This window comes from Nipponia nippon, unplaced genomic scaffold, assembly GCF_047370975.1.
Source record: "Nipponia nippon isolate SJK-2023a ecotype South Korea unplaced genomic scaffold, ASM4737097v1 scaffold_5, whole genome shotgun sequence".
In the NCBI taxonomy this organism is placed as follows: Eukaryota; Metazoa; Chordata; class Aves; order Pelecaniformes; family Threskiornithidae; genus Nipponia; species Nipponia nippon.
In genome coordinates, this window is record NW_028262369.1 from 68385119 (window position 1) to 68408271 (window position 23153).

At 39.3% G+C, this 23153-nt stretch overlaps 1 protein-coding gene across 2 annotated transcripts in view; it reads right to left on the bottom strand.

Moving 5' to 3' along the window:
- The window catches only part of HECW2 (HECT, C2 and WW domain containing E3 ubiquitin protein ligase 2), a 173625-nt gene that overhangs the window by 94837 nt on the left and 55635 nt on the right, over positions 1–23153 (bottom strand). For both annotated transcript variants that reach the window (XM_087734507.1, XM_087734506.1), the window contains one exon: positions 22694–23034. In XM_087734507.1, coding sequence (XP_087590633.1) covers positions 22694–22985 — 292 coding nt within the window. In that variant the 5' untranslated portion in view covers positions 22986–23034. The remainder of the gene's footprint in view (positions 1–22693; positions 23035–23153) is intronic.

Genomic DNA, 23153 nt, shown 5'->3' on the forward strand with positions numbered 1-23153 from the left:
AAGGAAATGACCTCAAGCTTAACCTCTTTCCTGAAAATCTTATTAATCCTCCTCCATAAAATGATGTGCATTTCATTCCCATCTACAGTTCAGGTTTCACACATGTGCCAGCCCCACGGCACAAGTGCTCCATGCAGCATGTCTCACTGACCAGGCTCACCTGGAAGCCAGATCCTACACACCATACATACACAATGCTTGGGTGTTTCTGCAATGCACCACGAAAGACCAGATACTATGAGAAAGGCATAATGTTAAACAAAAAATTAAGCTAGAGAACAACACTGAATAAACTGTGACAGACAGTACAGCATGCCCTTAGCCGTAAAGACCATTAGATACTTGATCTTATTGCGGAAAAGTCCCTACATCTTTGCAAAATGCTAATAAATCACCTGCCATTTAGTTCACTGAGGTCCAGCTGGCTCCATGTGGGGGTAAATATAGCATGGGGGATGCGTCCATCTCCTCCTGAAAGAAGCACCATACAGCTAAGGCAAGAGCTGCACCACCTCTCATGTCAACTCACAATTGTCTCAGCTGCTGATGGTTTGGGGAAAGCGACATCTGCAGGAGATGGAGACAGCTTGTTCCTCGGGGGAAAGCCAAAAGCAGGGGCCATTAGGCAGGCAACAGTTTGGAAATTCAGATTTAGGCCACCAATGGCTACTGAAGTTGGACTACATTTATAATCTAATGTACTAGCCTAACTCAGTGGGCTATTGTATTATAAAGATTAGAGAATAGGAGGATAGCAAAGATGCAAGCAATTAACTGAGGAAAAGGGGAGCCTGTCTCTCTCCTGTAGCATCACCCTTGACACTTTCAGAAATCTCTTTTCTTTTTTAAAGCACATTGCTGTGTCTCACACCTTGTTAAAACTCTAATACAAACCCATCTTCACATCCATAATTCCTTCTCAGTATGCTTCTGTCTGTAATATCCAGTTTCCCACCATATCCCCAAACACATCCCAACACTCCCACAACCTTGTAGCCTAAAGGTGATTCTCTCCTGCTTTTAATAGTAGCAAGTCCAAGAAAAATAAAGAAAACCCCTGTGTGTATAAGTATTCTGAAGGCCTGTTATTCTGGGACAGGACTGTTTAGCAAATCTAGAAACACAAGCCATTTTTCCTAATTAACTCTAAAAGGTCATATTGGGGTAAATACTGTCAGAGCTAAATGTAAACAAACAAAAAAAAGCTGTATCTAAGCTTTTCTGTGTCATATTTAATCTGCCAGTGTAAGTTTACCGTGGAATGTTATTCATCATTTTCCTTCTCAAACACAACCTTATATGGTGTCAGATAAGCACTTGTTTGCTGGCAGTGCACGAGCTGCTGAGCTTGCTTGAGCCGCACGCAGAAGAGGATTGCAGCTTCCCAAGAATAAAGGGTGTGCACTTTTATCTGCAACCACATTCCCATCACAAGTCTTTGCCAGAAAAACTAGAAAATATAACAAAGTATTCCTGCTGTGGAAGACATGATACCAGCAAAGCTGTGCTTTTGTCAACATAGCCCATCCTGCCCCCGGAAAAATTCTGTTGGTAAATAAACATTACCAACAAAAGCACAATTTTGCTAGCACAGCTGCACTTACAGAGACTGCTTTCTCTGGTGTAGCTGTCTTGGTACAGGTCATATGTAACCTCACAGCCAGCAGAAAAAGTGAGGGATCATTTATTTCATGGCCTTCATGCTGGTTTTTTATGGATCAGCAGCATCTGGTCATGTACACAGATACCCAATTCAGAAAGGTACCAGAGAAATTGGGGGGTTTGCTTTGTGGTTGGTGTTTTGGTTTTTTTGGTTGGTTGGTTGGTTGTTGCTGTTTTTTTTTTTTTTTCCTGGTCAAATATTTCTGAAGTGGAAACAGTGGAAGGGCCAGATGCTTATGGCAACCCTGTCGAGTCTACCATTGGAGTCAGCAACCCCATTCCTCTCCCTCCTTCCTAGCCCCGAAATGCACTTGGAATAATTCCTCCTCTGCAGTAAGATCATTATTGTAATTCAGTCTGCTGCTGCTCTCTGACAATGACACGTATTTTAATTTTCTGAGAACTGGAATATTCAGGCTAGTTAAAATTTGGACAGCAGCACTGAGTAGCCTGTAATATATAGGAAATCAGACTGAATGATATAACGATCTCTTCTGGGTTCAATTTCAGTAAAATTCATGCTCATTTGAGAACAATTACTAGCTCATAAGCTAACCTTAAGTACACTTTATTCCACATGTAATTCTCCTGTAACTGACTTACCCTTCAAAAAGAGGTTTTTCTTGTGGAACTATCAGCAAACACAATTGCCATAACCGAGAGGCCTTAAAATAGAGTCAAGATGACTGTGTGCTATTTTTACTTCTTTTTGTTTGCAAATCTAAAAATAAAACACCATTTTGAATCATTATGAAATGTACATCTGCCCTTTAAACATCATGCACATCACTGAAATGCACACGTGTAAATAGCACAACAGGCTAGAAGAGATCTTTAAAACACATGCATGTTATTTTAAATCTGTATTTTGAAACAAGTTGCAAGTGTCTTGTTCTATTTATATTTATGAAATTTTAAAATCAGATACCAGCAAACAAGTACTTGGCAATTGTCCACCAAAACTTACTGAAACATTAGGCTTGAGTACTCACCATTTTTCCAGATTACATTTTGCAATATGCCTCATGTTGGCTACCCATGAAGCAGAGTAAATTTATTACCAGCATATTTGCTATTACTGTTCTGTAGGCTTGCACAAAACTACTTCTAGTTTCCTTCTTTCCTTTTTGTCCATCTTGCTCCCTTTTCCTTTTTCCTCTAGCTGCTCATACAGTAGAAGAAACTACCCGGCTTTGTAAGGGATTTACAGTAGTACTGGTACATTATTATCAGAAACCCTATCAGTGATAAGATGGGGACCCTAAGAAGTATCTAAGGCAAATACCAAGCCTGTTATTACCTGTGTAATAAACTACAAAACTTCCTGCCCTAATTAACAGGAGCCATCCTATTTCCCATGCCCTACAATTTAATAACGATACGTGAGTACTTTAAAATTTCACATAAATTTTGCAAACACTTTTTTTTTTTTTTTTTTTTTTTTTACAAGTATTGTGCTTATTTCCTTTTTCATCCGCTGGTCCTAAAACTGAGATGATGATATATTGTAAGAAACTATAATTTATTAATAAAAGTTTTCAGGTTAAAAAAATTATCAAGTCAAAAACCTCAACTGACAGATGACTCTCAAAACTGCTGGAAAGCCAGAACTAGTTATTGATCACAGTAGTCAGCAATAGAAGACCCATTCTAACTCACTCAAGTGACACAAATTCCTCTATTTCTGCAATTATCTTCTACAAAAACCGACCTGAATTCACTGGTGCATTATCCACTTGTGCTTTTTTCCCATTCATGTTCTAACAGACATATTACTGGCAGAATTATTTACATTTTAGCAAGTGTTAGAAAATATTTATACAGCACAAAGGATGCGCTCAATCACTTTGGATCAGGAACTGTCACCTACTGCATGTGCAACATCTTGACTGACAAGACCTTCCAGGCACTGCAGAGATACAGACAAACATCAACCAACCACAAGCAGCTACACCTGAAAAGTAATTTCATGATCTTCACTCTTCAAAATAAAGGAACCCATCAGCACAAGAGCTGTGTAATTCAGCATTCAACACTTCTATGTCACTCAATTCATATCACAACTTTCAATGAAAGAGCCATAGGCCCAAATAGATTCATTAGGTATATGTAATAATTCTGAAAATATCAGAAGAAAGTACAAGAGATAAAAGGTACGTATTTCTTAAATCCCCGTAAGGGCATAAAGTATCATAGTGAGCTGAAATCTTATTTGTGGGGAGCTCTCAGGCGTGTAATGGGAAGGAGGCGCTCCCTTGCCAGATGGCATGTTCTGCTGATGGCCACAGAAGGAGAATGGGTGCAACCACAGAAACAACTTACATGTTTTAACTGCCCACATATGCATACCCTCATGCCAGTTATGACAAGTGGCTTTTTGTGCAGGTGAAAGTTTCAGCCAGAATCACTGAAGGTTTTCCCGTAAGATTTTTATTAAAAAAAAAAAAAAAAAAAAGATGAATTAATCATTAGCAAGGGTGTAAAACTCGGAGCACAAAACATTCCGACCCACAGAGCCAGCATCACCCAAAGAGCTGACCCAGCCTTTGCACATGATGATCCATCAGCTGCTTTTATGGTCAACTAGTTGGGTGGTTTTATTTTGCTTTTGATAGTAAGTCCCACCTTCAGGTTTCCCAAAGCTGTATTTTCTGTCCTGGAATGAACCAGCAAGGAGCAAAGTCAGTGCCAGATGCACTCCCCAAGGGTCCTCTGGAGGTTCATTTAACTGCTCAATCCCTACCACATTTTCAGCCTTTGTTTTACTTGGTGTTTATTTAGCCTTTTTGTGTGTGGGTGTGGGTGGAAGTTTTATTGCTAGGGATGAAGGGCTAAAACAAGAAGCCCTAGATGCAGTATACCCACAGAACAGACAAAATGCCCAGGAAAAGGAGTGTTTCCTACATACAGCAGCTGACATCTAGGGATCCAGGAGGTTAGTTTGGGTTTTGCCTTCTCAAATGGTTGATGGTTTGAACCTTGGAACTATTGCAATGGTACAAATATCTCTGGATTTCCAGCAATGTGGCATCCTTCAACACCGGGTGGAGACAACTGATTCATCACTGAGAGGAGAGGAAAGATTACCTCTGGATTCCTCAGCTTTGCTTTTGAATGCGCTTGATTATTGCTTGCAGTTTCTGACATTGTCTGATCAATATTCTTCTTAAGCTGTTCCAGCCTTTTGACAGTCACAATATCAGCTGTCATTTCATTCTCAGTGTTCAAGTCCATTCCCATGTCTAATACAGAAACATTTCTAAAAATGTTTTTTTTTTCCCTTGCCAGTTCCAAGTGATTTCTCACTGCCTTTTAGAAATCCTTCTTGTTTCTAGAAGTTGTCAATAAAATATGTCTCTGCAGCACACATCTCTTAAGGATCTTGTGGGATTTAATATTCCCTTAGCAGCTGTTATTTTTTAAGTTTATCTTCAATATTATGAACTGCTTAAGCAGGAATGCAAACTAGCCTATTGTTGTCATCTGACAGTAACAGGTTTCTTAGGGAATTTATTAGAAAGTCGGAGAGCTTGCTGGTTTGGAACATAGGAAAATATTTATACTTAAACAATACACTTTTGTCATACTTCAACTTTTCAGTAGTCTAAACCAAATGTAAAACCCACTAACAAAAAGAGGAAACAGCCCAAGAATACAGGTTCTAACCCACGGCAGAAACAGGCATCAATGATTCCCTCTCGTGCCTCTATTAAAGAGTGAGCCCATTAACTATGATATTGTGGATACCTCTGCATAAGCAATTTCTCCTTTCCTTTCTACAAACCACAAAACCTCTAGCTGAAGTAACATCCTCCTATTTTATTTATATTTGTATATGTTTGCTAAGGCATCCAAATGGCTGGTAAGTAACACTGTGGAAAACCTACAGATAGAGATGAATAACAGGTCAGCATCCAAGCAGTGTGCTAAGGAAGGCTATTAAAGGAATATGCTGAATCACTCTATCCTTCACTACCTTTGTTACTATTACCACTTATTTTCCTGGCCAGCTACACTTTCTACCTCCCCCTCAGTGCCTCATGATGGCAAGATCTAATGGCAGATTCCTCATCTTGTAGGTTTTCCATTTCTGAAAAGCTCTTCCAGGCTCTTTACAGTCCCTTCACCTGAAATGAGTTTATTCCAAAAACTTTGTTCTGAACTAGCATAGAGTAGACCTAAACATTATAATATTTTAAAAATTATTAATGAGGCCATTGCTATTATTTGACTTCTAATGTGCTGAGATACTTTATTGTTGCAAGAAGTATTTAATACTCCTAGCTCTGACCAGATTCCCCCTTTTACCTACCTCCTGCTTTTGATGTAAGGATTCAGGATTCACTTTAGATTTGATATGGCTATTAATAATTAGCAGAATGACTACATTATCTAAGATAATCTGAGTTCATTATGAAGCCCAGCAAAATTATAAGAAGTGAAACATCATCTCTAAACATTTACTACTAACGTTGCACCTGAAATAAAATACTTTAAGTGTACCCAAAGACATCTGTTATTTCCTTATTGGTAGATGACAACAGCCAGTACTACTCAATATGGTAGTGTATATCCAAGAAGCAGAGAAGCAATATGCAAAAACAACAAAAAAGAAACCTATGGCTTTAGAAGTACATTAAAATGCTTTCTTAAACAACAAAAAAAAAATCCCATTCAGATTGGTTATATTATGCCTAACTATGCACAGTTTCATACAGTGAGCTCTGATCCTGAAAACTTTGTTAATACAATTTGTGAACTGAGTCAGCTGAGCTGTGATTTCTGCATCTTTGTATAATTTTATATTGTGTGTCATTGATTACTTGCAAACACAGACTCCCATTTTGGGATCTGGCACTAGCATGCTGACATTGCAGAATTTAACAGCGCTATTAAGGAAACACTGTAGACACCAGGAGCACGGTTTTTTGGATGAGCATATGACCCAGTTCACTTTTCAGAAGCACATCGTGCTTTTTTCAGCCATTTCCACCAAACAATATAGTATGGTTATACATTGTATTAACATTCAAGCAGACACAGGATAACCCAGAAATAGTTCAGGAGTGCAGCACATTCTAAATTTGCACATACACTTTCAAAGATGCTATTTTTGCAAGGTATACAGGCACAGGAAATCTAATTTGTTCACTTCTGTCTCGGTGCCCACATACTTGTACTGCCCCTGACCTGACTCAGGTTCCCTTGGACTGCAGTCTGGGGCTTGTTTACTTGGCAGAAATTCGCAAGTTTTTGTCGGTTCTCTGCTGAGGAGACCAAAACCATTTTGTCACAACACGCCCCACAGTTTGTTATGGTGGCTGTAGCCACGCACTTTTGCTCCTTTTCTCTACCACACTCTGGGTGCCATCCCCTATGCCTCAGCCCGGAGCTGCAAGCAGGTACATATGCTGACCTGCAAGTCAATCTTGTGTCGAGCACTGTTTTATTGTTTTACATTACATACATTACAATCAATAATTTCTTCAGAGTCTTCAAGAGGGACACTCCTAATGCAATACATTTGTTTTGTTGGGTGTTTTTGTTTGTTTGTTTTTTGTTTTTAATAAACCGTGACTATTCTGCCTTTTCGCTTGCCCTTGCTAAGAGGAATGCAGCACCCGTTCCCTCTCCACGCAGTCGCAGAGCCCCAACCTTGCCACCTCCACAAGAAGTGGGAATGATTAAATAAAAAATTAAACACAAAATGAAGTAGTCGGATTTTATGCCAGGAAAGCGTAGAGAGTTGAAATATTTATAAGGACTTGGAGAAAACCTGTAACAGATATACCACATGATAATCTTTTGTAAATATCCCAAAAATGGAAGGAAAAAAGCCATCGCTACCCTAAATCCTCAATGCTGTGAACTGGGACTGCTTTACAACTGCTCACAATCATAGTTGTTTCTTGGGGTTTTTGGTTGGTTGGTTCCACCACCCACCTCCCATTTCACCCTCTTCAGAATAACTAAGAAATATCTGTGCTCCTCCTTCAGGAAAGATTTCAGTTGCATTGAACACCAGGACAAAACCACTGTGGAACTTGCTGCAACTCCTAATACATACTGCTACTTCCCTCTTAAAGGTCACATTAAAAAACTCAGAAATAAAAGTATCAAACTACCGTGGCCAACACTTCTGCTCCAACAAGAGAAATGCAGCAAGTCAATTGTTCATGACTGCAAGTCACAGACAAACACTGACGACAACTAAAAAGCCAGAGGCAGAGACCTGCACCATCTTCCGACTCCCTCCCTTTGCAGGGTAAAGTGCAGAGGGGGGAACCTTTAGACAGAGCATCGCAGTTGGATATTTATTTTGTACCTGCATTTATCCGACTCTCATTGTTTTGAGACACTTTACATACCAACAGGGTCAACTCCTTTGCAGCTACTCTGCGCTTTCTTCTCCCTGTTGCATGTATTCACATTTTTCCAGAGTACCTAAAAAGCCGACAGTGCCTGTCATCTGTTTGGAGATGTGGTATTTGTTGCTTGCATAAGGGACTTTCTGTGTAATACACTAAAGCAGGGCAAGCTGGCTAATTACTGCTGCATCCAAGTTCAAAGTTCAGATCCAGATCCAGATGTCAAACTTCTTAAAAATTCAGGATCATCTGGTTTTACTATTAGATTGGCTCATCAGAGAGAAAATCCTAAATCATGACGTTTGATGCTGGCTTCCTCATTTCTGTCCCTGAGTTGCTGAGTAATTCTTGGAAGCAAAGAAAATCCCAAAGCCTTGCCTACCTACTGCATAAGACATATATGCTACTAAAATGGTGTCCTCTTACTCATTTGTAAACTAACTATGTAGGATTCCAGTTGCCAGCGCAGTGACTCAGCAAAGCCCCGTGCAGAGAAACTCCCTGCTGGGAATCTTGCGGCCCCAAAGGGCGGGAGGCCAGGTCATGGGCCTTTCCTCACAGAACAAACGCACCTGCTTTAGGTGGCTGCAGGACACACAGGACGCCATCAGAAAGGGCTCCCGAAAGCCAGAATGCAAATTGTTTGCGAGTGATGAAATAAGGAGAAGCACATTGCCTATGCAGCCTTCAGATTTCAGGATGCTATTTTAAGAAAGCTTGGTAGTCCTCAACTCAGCATCTTTACATTACTCCTCTTAATTTACAGTCACGTTCAGTGACGTCCTTAATTTTGCATTAGAGACACTGCCTGTCACTTCCCAATCCACACCTCTCTCGCGCTGATTCCCAGGAGTCTGGAAACATGCCCAACATTTCTAACAGCAAAGCTCAGGTGCTCTTTTGGGATATTTTCTCTCAAAACTTTCTGGAACATGGAGTATACATAATAGATTTTCAGAGAATATCTATAAATTAGTATCTACAGAATTATCAAGGGCATCTATAATTTCAAACACAGTATCCTCTATCCAGTAAGCAATTTATTTCAGGAGGTTGACTCATTTCCTTAAAGCCTTTTCAGCTATCTGTTGTGACTGAAAAAAATTCAGAAAATTTAGAAGGCTCAAGGAAATGAGCCAACACATCCTGGAAGAAATTCATCCAATACACACACAATAAGATAAATCAGTCTTAGATTTCTAAAGAAATGAGCAGGAGGAAGTTCTAAAATGAACCTGAAATATTTTCTGTGAAATATAATGTTTGTTTCCCATCATCGTAACTCTCCTTATGTCCACTTTAAAAGCAACATACTATGGCTAATCAGGAAGGTAAAGTGTTTTTTAATGCTTTTTTTTCCCTGCGAAGACAAAAAACCTTCCCTAAAATAGTTTAGTGAATCTCCCCAATATTTAAATTAAAAATATTGCTGCCATGATGCCTCATGAGAACTTTATTTCTGATCCCTGGTGCTTACACCCAGGGGCATAGGGTCCATGGTCAAACAGTACATCCCAAGACAAAGCCTTTTCAGTGAGATGCATAACACACCACAGAACCACTTCATCACAGAGCTGTGGGGACGCTGGCTACCTGGAGGTCATCACCCAGGGACAAGGAAACAAGGAGTCCCTACCTTCAAGGGTCTCCAGCAATGTAATCAAGTGCACTGTCTTGGAAAAGCTCAACTCTTCGAAAACAAAAGCAAAGAACCAGAAACTTTTTTACAACCCTTCCAAGAACCACTCATCCAGGTTTCATGTTTCTGAATACCTGAAATCATAACAGGAACAGATGAAAAATCCACTTGCCAAACAATAAAGACTTCATGAAATAGTTACTACAAATTGCCTTTGCCCTTCTCTGGATTCTCACATATTTGTGAAGCACAAAGAGTGTGACTCAAGTATTTTGAGGATTCTCAGCCATTAAGTGAAAAAAGGCAATTTTTCACTAACACTCTTCTATGCCATTGTCTATTGGACATGAATTAGCAGCATGACAATGCTGAACAGATGCCTTTGGCTAGATGTTTACCAAGTGACAACGTACGCACATGTGCTGGGCTGGCAAAGGTACTAAGCCTCTTCTTTCACTTGGGAGGCTCACTCCATATGCACATACAGCTTTTGGAAATGTAGCATGGTCCAGACGCGATACTGAATCTCCCAGAACACGTTAGCATCAGCAGCCAGTTCAGAGAGCAAACTCATCAACGCCACCCCACTCTTGGAGAAATTATCAACTGGGGCTCTCACAATGGAGGGAAACTGCACCCTGAGTTTGCAGCAAAGTCACTCTTCAGCCAGATTCAATCAAGACAACAAAATCTCTGTGCCTCCTTCTCATTTTCTCCATTACTGTTGACAGTCTTTACAGTTTGAATCAGTGTCTGTGCAGTCTTTCCAGCTGATTGCCTTGGACTTCGTTTTTCTATTTGATGACTTCTCTGTGTGGGAATATCCCTTGATCCCTGTATGTCATTTGTCATCTTTACAAACAGTGGTTTCCAAACCTTAGCATGCCCCTTTGCAATCCACTAACTCTTTCATTATACGTAAGGTCTTAACATGCCAGTCCCAACCCCCAGAAATATTTCATTGTTTTAAAGCTTTCATCTCATACAGGAAAGCCAAGATCCAACTGCTGTTCTAATGACGTAGTTTCACGTTGCAGCTAATCGTTACAACCACCGGATCAGCAGACAGCCCGTGGAGGAGCAGCCTCACAGTGCCTCCTGCCACGCTCCCCTAGATAAAGCAGTCAGTTAGCTGCACAATGCAAGATCAGCAAGTATCCAAAGGAAAACCGTAACCAAATTAGATGCAACCCAAAACTACACAGGCAGTCAGTGGGGTTTTTTGGAGGCAGAAGGTGTTAGTTTTCTCTAGGGCAAGGCAGATTCAATCTCTTTGTCGTCTTAATTATTTTTCCCATTCAGACTCCCCCTCACCTTAACACAAGAAATACTGTATAAAAACACGAGAGGGAGAAGTACAAAGGCAGATAGGGAGATGGAGTGAGAAGGTGTATACAGATGCCCCAAACCAACAGAAGCAAAAATAAAAAGCGTGTGGAGCTGGGGGGGTGGGAGGGTGGAGATCATTTCATCATTTCCTACTTCAAATTAGCTTTTTTGTTTGTTTGCTCACGGTATCCAGAGTGTCATAAACCTACATTTTGACATATTTCCACAGAACCTTCCGTGAAAAAAATCTGGGTGGAAGGAGCTGAAGTGGGATTTGGAGAAAAACAAACAAACAAAAAAAAATCACACTGAATGTGAGCCAATGTATCCATACACCCACCAAAAATAAAAAAATCAAAAACTTTTTTCAGATTATGTAGCTTATTAGCAGAAAGTTAAATTTCAGAATGGAATTGCTCAACCTTTGTCTGAGCAAAAAGAGAACTGAAATAATGCTAAGTGGTAATTCAGATCCTTGAACAATGAGCAAGTGGGACCTCTGAAGAACAAGTTCGTTCTGCTCCACTATTTTGAAATCAAATACTTTTAACAGGCTGTTCTCATCTTTAAAGAATCACAACACTCTCGTTTTAGTCAAATGCAGTTTTTAGATTAATGTACTTCATATCCAACTACCCAAACATAGCTTCAATTTGTTCACAATAATTGGAGTTTCTGGTGAGTACGTATCTACAAGATTATGAAGACGTTAGTAAATATTCTTGAGTACTCAAAGTAATTGGTGGTTCATGCCCTAGCTAAACAGAAGACTGTTTTCGATTGGGAATTAAAATGGTATTTTATGACAAAGTCTTGATGAACTACGTCTAACTGCACAGCAGTCCTAAGTAAAAAGACATTATCAAAGCAATAGCATCTTACTAATCTATTCTTCATTACCTCTCATGCAGTAGATGCAGAAGAGGGGAAAAAGGAGGTTGGGAGATTGCCCAGGATCTTTGCAATCTACTTCAGCAGAAGAGAATTTAGATAAGTTAACTCCAGAGTAATGCACTGACAGTATCAACAGATTTTTCCCACAATAACCAGAAAAACTGCTAACCTGTCTTCACCACCATTGCATCATATTCGAAGTAATGGAACGACTTTTTTTTCCCGTGCATTGCCTAGACCTTTTTCTTTACACACATGCTTTATCAGTCTTGTAATGAGATGGATTATTTCTTCAGGGTTAAGATTTGCCTCTTAAACAAAAAAGATGCCGATACAATTACTTCTAGTCTAAAATCTTTAAGCCCACATCATGAAAATGAGAGCAGATGAAGCCAAACATTGCTTATGACAAGTGCTAAATGGCTCTGCAGATTAAACTGGGTGAGACCAAAGCTAAAAGAAACACAAAGGTCATGCCACAATTCCTTAGAAGCAGTATCATTTTACCAGTGCCAAAAATCAAAGCCCATTACATTAAAATCATCACCAGAAGTCAAAAAAGATCAACGTCTTGCTTATTTAACTTTTTAGCATGAAATCTCAGAAGTAAAAAGCTTCCTCTCTCACAGTGTTAATGTGCAAAAGCAAAAAAAGGACCACAAAACTGTGTAGACTAATAAAGGCAAAGAAGCTTTATTAATTTCTGTAAATATCTTGAAAGCACCTACAGATAACAACGTTTCCATGCTTTCTTTTAAATTCCTAGCAGTAATTCCCTGGGACTCCGCAAGCAAAGAATAGAACCTAGAATTAAATGCAACTAGAAACAAAGGCTCGCCAGCTCAGCTACTCCCAGCAATACAAGTAAACCCAGAGCATAAATAAGCCATTACGAAAAGCGCCGTCAGACTTGCACTCCTGTAACAGCAGCCTACAAACCACATCCCATCACACCCTCTCTGCTGGGGTCACTGCTGCACACTGCAGCCAAGCAGGTCCAGTGGAGAATTACTGCCGAAGAGACAGTGCCACGCACTCCTGGTTACGTACTCCTGCAGGTTCCCTGCAGCTACCCCTGCTGCTCTCCCTCATCCCATTCGAGATCCTAAGCCAGCATAGAGCTGTTGGTACTCTTGGAAGAGTAAATGCTCTGCCAGCTTAGCTCTGGTCAGCCAACGGGCAGTAAACAGTAGCACCAAAGACAGTAATCTACACTTAATCTGAAAGGGGATAATTATTATTTAACTGCTTGATCAGGAGAGAGGGACTGTACTCCATTAAGTGTGCTGTAATTAAGACTGCTTTTCAAAAATCAAAATCTTATGCGCTAATGACCCAGAACATCTAGCCGAATAGACAAAAGTCAAAGCTATTCATATCATTTGGTGAAATGCCATGGATGTCAGGTGGGTTGTCTTTGATTTTACTTGCTGAAAACAGACCATGGGTGTGTTTTTTTTTAAAGGGAACTGGACAGCACACTTTTCATCCTATTGCTCAAATAATTTACAAGTTAAAGAATACATCAAAGAAAGCGTTGTGGCCTGTACATTAAGTACTACCCTATCAATAACTCCTAAAATCTTATTCATTGTTGACTTTTGTAGATTGTTACTACCTTATTCAGTATCTTGAAAGCAACTGCCTGTCTGTACATCTACTAAATTTCAGAGATGCATCTATGTTGAAAAGTTTGTCAAACTGAATTTTCCCTCTCCCTGCAGGCTACCATCTGCTGAACTATGTCACGCATGAAACTCTATATAGAAATTAAACTACAGTGAAGAAAGATTTTTTTTTTTCTTTTTTATGAGGTCATTACTGAATATTTATCTCAGTGACAACAGTAGGTGCCTGCTATTGCACTATGATGTTTTTCTACGCATATTTCATCTTATAAAGCCAAACCCATTTAGCTTAACTGGCTTCATATGCGAGAAAGCGCTTCCACATTTGATGGCACAGATAAAACATTGATTAAGGTCCTGATCTTGCAAGGCACTGAATGCCTTCAATTCTTAGTCCTCTTCACAGATGACACCTAGTACATCCAAGCTTTCAGTTTTAATCTGTCAAAAATTATCCTTAAGTGAGACTCCACTCATGCGAGCCACATTTACGACCATCAGATAAAGTTTAAATTCTCAAGGAAGGAGGCACTTCATAGACCATGAGAGTTCATACCATATCCAATAATGAAAACTTCTAATGGCAACTGAGTAGCAAGTATCAGAGAATTATTGTCAGGGAAAACTAGGAACTGAATTTCTAATCACACTTTCTGTAAGAAAACTAGAAACTGGTGACCCGTATCCATCAAACCTTCTTCTGTGTACAGTTAAAGAGGGCTTGATGTTAACAGTGACATACAAGAAGAGATCAAGCTGAAATTGAATTCTTAAATATGTCCTCTAATAATAAATATCCTTTGTCTATTTCCCTTATGATCTGATTATATATCCGCATAACTATTCAAGTTACTTTGAATATATTCTATAAATTGTCAAAATAAGCTCCTTTATATTCACTTAACACTTTACAGTACTCATCTTGCTTCTTCCAGGCAAAGCAACGAATCTTTGTTGTATCTTTTCCTCTTCTCCTTACTACAGTACCTGGGAAATGACTATTTTTACAGAAATTGTGGGTTCATTTTTTGCATTACCACACATTGGGATACAAAGGATTAATTTATTCCCAAGCTCAGGGCAGGGATGACAAGGGCAATGAATCTACTATTTTTTAAAAACTTTCAAGGACTACTGACACAGTAGCGATGGAATGAGTGATCAGTGACTGGAAATACAACTGAAGACTTTGACATTAACTCCAAATGACTGCTAGACAAAGGAGGCAGATCTCATGAAGAGAGTTTGACCAGACCTTGAAACAAAGCTCTGAAGCACGGGATTTGCTTGCCTGGGAATTGGCTGCCCACCAGAGTGAGAGCGGTGGAGTCCTGGATGCTGCTGGGCAACGAGACAAGAAATGCTGCCAATGCAGACGTTTGTAAGCTTTGTTTTTCCCAAGGAGTAAACGCCAGCTAAGCACAGTCAGTTTAACGGCACTCCTGTAGCATCCTCCCCCCACATCAGTACCTCTCTTATGGCAAACTAGCAAATTGTACAATGCCTGGGTACCACTCAGGCCCAGCTGAAAGTTTTTCCGTACCAGAGGAGCTCTAAGATGGTCAGGTCTGGCCATTCTCTGGATTTTTTTTTGTTCCTCAAATAGCGTAAGTTGCAAGACACATCTTGATGAGCTTTGCTAGGAAAGAAGGCCTATTAAGATCAATATTGGCATCTTCAGTAACCTCCTCCGCTTGTAATTTAAGAACCTGTGTATCCAATATCAGTATATATTAAAAGGTTGTATTAAACATTTCCACCAATAAAGTGTTAATTTCAGAGTCCTAGTATGCATGTTTCTCACCTTTTTAAGTGCCGCTGGTTTTAACTACATCGGTCACACCCTTAACATATTTAACACTCAGCTTATAACACTTCTCCATTAATTCAGATTCTTACAGTCGTTGATAAATCCGTGCAGATGAAGGAGCCAAGAACTTCATAAAAAATGTATAGGAGGAATTCTAACACTGTGCATAATGCAAAACTAATCCATAATCTATTACTTACATGAAACAAATAAATAGATGAATTAATGCAACTACTTTTTCAATCCAATTGTCAGTGAATTGGAATAACTGTTTTTCCCAAATTTTCTGAGAATAGTGTATGGCGTGCTGATTTGATCATAGAAAACAGCTCAGCAAATGCCTTTAAAAAAATATCAAAATGAAAGCAAACCTCCTTCAAACAAATAAAACCCCCAATCTAACACAAGGCAGTTTTATGATAAAAGGGAATATTACAAATTCAGAAGTGTACATTGTTTTCCATTATCCAGTGTTTGTATTTGCCATCTTCCCATCTGCTGGAACAGCCACTTACATCAAAAAGGCAGGGTGGGGAGAACGCTGCCTTCTATCCAAAGGATTGTAAATGTTGTCATGCCAAAACCTCTTGCAGTGGAAAGATACTGACAACACAGCTGAAAGTGTCCTCCCTGCAGCTACGTTTGTCTAGTTTTCAGGTCAGGGGTATCTCGAAAACTTAAAAACCACAATTAACTGAAGAGTTTGGATGTTCTGGCAACACCTCTGTCACAGCTTGAACTTCTTCCAAGACATAAATATCATCCTACCAGATTCTAGGTTTTGTTTCTATTTTTTAGCAGGGAAGTAATTCTTTTCCTCTTAAAACAAATCTAATGAGTGTATCTTTTAAGGAATCTGTTGCATACAATGAAAATACAAAGAGAAAGCACCTTCTATTCGTCTTCTAACTTCTGCAGTAAAGAGAAGGTATTATGCTGTCCATACACTGATTTTTGAGCAAAATTTACTAGCTCACAACTGAGGAGGAACAAGTACCAAATTCTATACCGGGGAAAAAGTAGCTTTGCATGTGGGTCAGGATCTAGGAAGACAGGAAAGGATGAGATTGAAATGCAGTACCTGGAGGGAAAGCTTCTAAAGAGCCTTGGTTTGTTACAGATTTATTTTTTTAAATCACTGTAAGCCTCACCACATATGATTTTAGGATACAAATCCTATATTAGACTGCCTTCACTTTTCATTAGCCCACTCACGATGTGGCCTTTCCCTAAATATTACTAAGTCACCAGCAAATGAGGTATTTCAAGGCAGCTTTTTCCACATACTTTTGCTTATCACAAATATCAACATCAGACAGACACAGACCAGCGCCAATCCCAGTTGCAGGCCAACATGAATTCAAGTTCTCTCCTGTAATCCTACTTATTGTTGACTATGAATTCTGTTTTGTTATGCGTATTATTTAAGCATACATCTTCAGCGAGAGGTTCACCGACATCTCAACAAGCACAGGTATGGCTCTTCCAGAGTTTCAGAGTCATAGTCCTTTTGTTTATTTTTGGAAGAGAACAAAAGCACCACAGCGCTTAGATATTCAGATGATGTCATTAAAAAAAAAAAAAAAAATCCCTGATGGCTGATGACAAACAGCGCAACGCCAGCCTCCTGGAAGCCTAAGCCAAAGACTCTACCATGGAGCCAGCTGGGTAAAGATCGACTTTTCTATATGGGAAGTCAAGCCGCTGGTTTGCAGACTTCAGCTGCAGCCAAAATGAAGAGTAACCACAAATTAATACTGTTATGCCTAGTACTAGCCAATAGACATTAACAGTACTGCTCAGATTTTAAAGTACAGAAAAGCACTCATGTTGCTAAAATAGGAAGGAAAAAAATCAAGTGAACAGTCAGGCTTTTCTGGAAGATAATAAGGTTATTACTTTGTATGTTTTCTATAATGGAGACTAGAGAAATCTTTTGGGAATAAAGTATCTTAACATTTTATAATCTCTCTGTCTAATGTAAGCCACTATTTTAAGTGTATTAAAGGCAGTTTATGTGAAAGCTTTTTTCTTTTTAATCTTGTCTGACCTGAAATGGAAAGGCTCCAAACTCCATTACCCTAGGAGGCTTAGTATAAACCTAGATCCTATCTAAATTGCCCTATATAACTCTACATCATTTTTTTCTGTTTTGATTTTTGTTTTGTTTTTATAATGCTATTCTGGATACATGCAGTAGGTCTAACAAAAAGCCGAGGAGCCTGTAAAAAGCAGCTGATGGAAAGAAATATAATGACCTTTGATAGCCAGCATTTTAAATATGCTAAGGATCTCTAGAATAAGGGCGTGCATCTCATAACTAGGACTCCGTAAATTAGGACAAAAATAGGCCAACCTGGGCAATTTGGCCATGGGAGTTAATCTATTTAAACCAAAAGTAGGGTTTGCTTCTCTCTCCTGACTTTTTTTTCTTTATTTTGTACTTTCTGATTTCTTTAAATATGAGACTTCATCACAACCCATAAAACTCATCAAGATTCAACTTCCCTCAGCATCCCACGAGCAGTGGAAAGTCCACCTGCTCATCTTCTTGAACAGTTCTCACTTCCCAAGGAAGTCCTGGTACCCTGTTGCTACAATAACAAAGTGGCAAGAAAACTGGGATGTCTCATAGTCCCTTCAAACTGAATATCCACTTCTCTCTCTTGATTGCAACTGGGTCCGATACTTTGCGCAACCTTGTTCACTACAGGACTCCAGAGCCTGGTGACCACTCTTGCCACAGCAAGATTCAGAATCCTCTTAATTAGAGGAAAAAACGCCTGTAAAACTCCAATAGCTTAAATATTGCTTGGAACAAACATTTTTAAAGCACGCACGTGCAGAGCAAAAGCTGGGTGAGTACTGGACAAGAAAACTTCATGGGTCCAACAGGATGCAAAATGTGTTTGTTAAATTCTGTAGTCTTCTACCACTTCAAAAGATGAAGAAGGTTTTCAGTCTAAATCCTAGTTTAGCTCTTTAAAAAATAAATAAATTTAAAAAATTGAGAAAATGGCCCTCTTCTTCCTTCTCATTAGGACAGAAAGACTGAACATTTACCTTTACTCTTCAGAGTAAGCACAGGTACAATACCTCTACTAAAAAGCCCCCCCCTCTGAATTTCATCACGCCTCATCACTTTCAAGTAACAATCCTCATAACCGGTTCTGAAGAAAAAATGAGAAGCCCATTCCAGGCAAAGCTTAAAGCTGAATTCAGAATGATAAACCTGTATCTCAGATTTGACAATTTCACGTTTCATGCAACACTGCCCGATTTACCTAAAGAAGAGCTATGACTCAGAAATAACATGTCTCCCTTGCATGTAGTCTCACTGGGACACCCTTCTGTGCTTTTATAGATGTGTTATCTGCATTCTCCACGCATCTCACCTCTGGAGCTAGGAAGCTGCTTCAACAAAACTTGATGGACAAGACTGTTCAAGAAGTGCTATTGACACTTTAAAAAGAGTTCAGACAGCACAAAACCAGAAATAGTCAGGAAAAAAGATGTTTGCCTTCACGGAATACGCTGTGTCCCTCACATACACTTTTCTTCTGGTAATCCTTAGGTATACACTGGAAAAGTAAAAGACCCTCTGTAAAAAGCAGTCCCTCAACAAGAAAACAGATCACATTTCGGCTGCACACAGTGATGAAACAGAAGAAGATATGAGCATGGTACTAAAACCAGCAAACTTCCACATGTATCTAAAAACATTCCTTAAAATACAAAATTCTAAAAAAACAGAGCATCAATTTAGCTATGTAGACCTATGCAGCTTTTTCACAGTTAAGTTCAACTCCTTGCATTTAAAAACAAAAGATCAAAAGTTACTGCAGAGGAGTATCCTGAGGACATTATAGTGAATTAATGGAATTAATGTTTAAAAAAAATACCAAGTCTTTTCTACAAAGTATTTGGTCACTTATGAGTCTCTCCCCACCCCACCCCCTTTTTTTTTTACTAAAAAAAAAAAAAAAACACACAACAGACATCTGGTAAAAATCCTCATGCACTTAAAAATAAAAGCAGTCCTTCAGAGTAATATGATTCTGTGTTTCTCCCCTTAGGCTCTTCTCTTTTTAAGAAGATAACATCTATTTTCATAACCATTTAGCAGGCCAAACATTTCACTGAAGTTGTATTGCACTTAGAAAAAGCTCCATCTACTATTCCCTAGTATAAGCCTATCATCTGCAAACCACCTAGTAGTAAAGGCAGCGACTCTGATTACTGACAGTCTTGTGACCAACAGCACCAACCAACGCGTACAGTGATTTGTAGCCAGCCTCTTAAAAGTAAGTTTGGTGCCACTGCAATTTTAACCATGCAGTAAAACCGCACTAAGAAGCGCAGAAATAACTGCCTTCTCATGACAGAAGACTAATGAGAGCGTACTAATTGAATAAATTAATGAATGAAGAGGCAAGACAGTCTCCCAGTGTGCCATTTTCAATTCCTTTTATAAGGCATGTATTCCATAAAATTAATTTGAAGTGAAAATTTACCTGGATTGCTTCAGACCTTTGCCAGATCTCTCTGTACCAAAGCCTGAGCTCAGAATGATGTTTACCTTTAGAATTTCACCTTCTCTTTGTTTACAGAATTAAGAACCACTTTTTTCCCCAAAGCCACTGGTCTAGCTTTCATGACAGTTAATTGTACAACCAACATAAAAAAAAGCCACAGGACCCTGCTTTTGGTTATGCAATGTGTTTTTTAAAATAAGAGCAAAATATTTGCCTTTTTCTGTTCCTAGCTCCTTGAAAAATGGTGGTTTACTAGAAGACGTGGGGGGACATTGGCGGTAGAGCAGCAGGCTGGCACAGCCCTAGTGCTGTCTTGTGTTAGTGACCACACACAATTTCCATTGCCTTCAGGAGGCAGTGCCAGAGGAGAGCAACTTTGTAAGTGAAATGGTTTTCATTTTACATAACAGGATGGATAACTGCAAGCAACTACACTGAACATTAATAACGTGTCTGAGAACGGAGCTTTTATTTTTAAATATATTCACCCACAAACATCCCTCTCCTGAGAAAATAAGAAGTGAGTGTCCTCAACTTCCAAAGGAGTAAGTGGGAACTGGAGATACTTCACGGTAATTATTACGAAGGACTGAAAATCCTGGATTATACCCTGTGGGACTTAACTTACCTTAGCTATGTCTACAAAAGTTTATTATTTTATATTTTAAAAAGATGCTAGATACTTGAAAGAGTTTATCAAAACACCTAAATCAAAGACAGACAGGCATGCCTATCAGGCTGAATATATCTTTACCTCTCTGTTGTAAAAAATGTGCAATTCCATCATTCAGAATGATGAAACCACAAGTCTTGAAGGAAAGACTCTGCTCAGATCTATTTTAAATCAGTAATAAAACTCTCACCAGTGCTCATGGATTTCAAGTGGCAGCAGAGACAAAAGCTCAATGTGAATAAGTTCCTGGACTTTTCATCATTTAAAAAGAAAACAGGAAGCCACACATATATCTCAAACACTCTGGTATTACACAGTAGCATGATGGATGGGGGTTTTAGGCCCAAGAAGGCGTAAATTTGGCTGTTTCTTATCAGATTCTTACCCTGTGGTGACTTAACATTGTTTTGTACTTCAGGGGCTCAACAGATTGAAAGCAGAAATATTTTTAATCATGAAAGTAGGATAAAAATTTATAGCCTACAGTAAGAACCAGAGAGAATTTTATAGAAAGATGCTGTACTTTAGCATCTTGAATACCAATCCTGAAGTGCTGTGAACCATGAAAAAAAAAAAAAAAAGCAATGGGACGGGGTGTCAAACCTTTATTCAGACGAAGCTCTCAATGTATTTAAACTAGAATGTTTAAGCTCCATTTAGCAGTCTGCGCATTTTACAGCACAGACCACAGTTCAGTTGCTAATGCTAATGTTGGGAAGATTTGTTTCTGTTTATTACGGAGATACTTCATTTAGGTGGCTTAAATGTTAGCACACACCCACAGTTCATTCCAGGAGAGACTGCGGCTCCTGCAACTCTAATACAGCTTTTATAACCAGGTAAGCACTGAAACAGCACAAGTCAATACTGTCCACTTTGTGGAGCTGCAGTAATGTTGGGGAAAAAAAAATCAGGCAAAACAAGAATAAGAACTGGAAACAGCATCTCCACAGCATGTAACATGAAATGATGCAGAGATGGAACATCTTGGAAAACACTGGCACAGCAAATATCTCTCTGAAATCCTACTGAAACCGATATCATTGCGTTATTCTTAGCCCCAGCACGGACAAAATTCCAGTGGTCAGACCTATTTCCACCAGTTTCTGCTATACCTGCTTTTGGCAAGTTGAATTGACAGTTTCTTTCTACATTAGTAATGAAGATCAGAGAAGCAGTGCAATTTTGAAACAAATCAACCAATCAGTCCCACTTACCAAGCACTGCTTAAATTCAGAGAGTAATTTTAGTGCACGTGAACTGGTTTCCTTGAGAAGACAACTAAACCCCATGTGCCACTACAGCTACCCGCTAGCTATGCTCCAGTTCCTAGTGGGGACATAAAGATTGCCTTTTGGGCAGCTCCAAACCACACACGCAGCAGGGATGTTTGGATCTAGGGACCTGATTAAACATAACACAATGGAAAATCCCAATCCAAAAACACTGCTGATGCTAAGGGTCTCAGCACCAACTGCTTTGACCTACTGATCCACTCCCTTTGAGCCACATTATTTGCTAATGCACACACTGCGCAGAGGCCCTTGCATGCCAGCCTAGAGCTCTTTGCAGCTCCCTCCTATGAAATACCCAGAACAGCACAAAAAAGCACATAGAAGAATCTCTTCAGAGGTTTTCCTTCTACAAGAATTCCTCATAAACAGAAATCTTCACTCCTTCAGAACTGATACAATTTCAGTTCTACAAAATCAAAAACTTATACAAGATACCTTTTCACAAATGTTAAGAATTTACTTGTCCAAAAAACTGTATAAACATTGGACAGTAAGCATGTCAAATTACACGATGAATATGGTACTCCAAATTTTCCAGTCTAAGTCAGTCACCAGCAATGGTGAAAACAGGAAACTGTATGCACATTTGTTGTTTAAGAAGAATGCATTTCACCTTCTAGCAGGTCACTGTGGAAGCAGATCTGGTGGAACCAGATCTACATTAATGAGAATCATGTTTTTACATAGTTCACCACACTAAGAAAAGCAAAGAGAAATCTGAGGTAATTCTCTGCGGTCTTACCTCAATTTTGTCTTTAGATTAATTATGTAGTGTGCCAGAACACATATCAGAAAAGGAAAGACGAAGCGGCAAAAGAGCAACAAACACACAGAAATATTAGAACATGGTTCTGACTTACCTATGTGATAAAGTCCTATCCAGTCAGTTGGGTCTACTTCTTCCTTAATATCCCAGAAAATGATGAGGTTTTGAGATTGCCCCAAGGTGTATTCGTACATACTTGCTGTCAAACTAGACCTGCTATCTGAAGTCACTAAATCAGTGTCACTGTTGGCACGCTGCAAGTTCATGTTCTCAGCCATGGTGCCCTGAGATGCCAAACTCTGCAGATTCTCTGGGCTCAGAGTATACCGTAGCTGTGGGTTGCGACGTCGCACAAAAAGCAGATGTTCTCGGGCTGAACTGGCCATCTCTTCTCTGCTTTTGTCAATTTACGTGAAAAAGTTGTTGTTCAGAGATCTATCATGAAGAAGAAAAAAATAAACTGTTTAAGTGAGGCAGCAGGTTACTCAGTCAAACATTAAATGGAGAAGCATTAGTGCAAAAATGTTCCTGCAGAAGCCTCAAATGGATTGAGT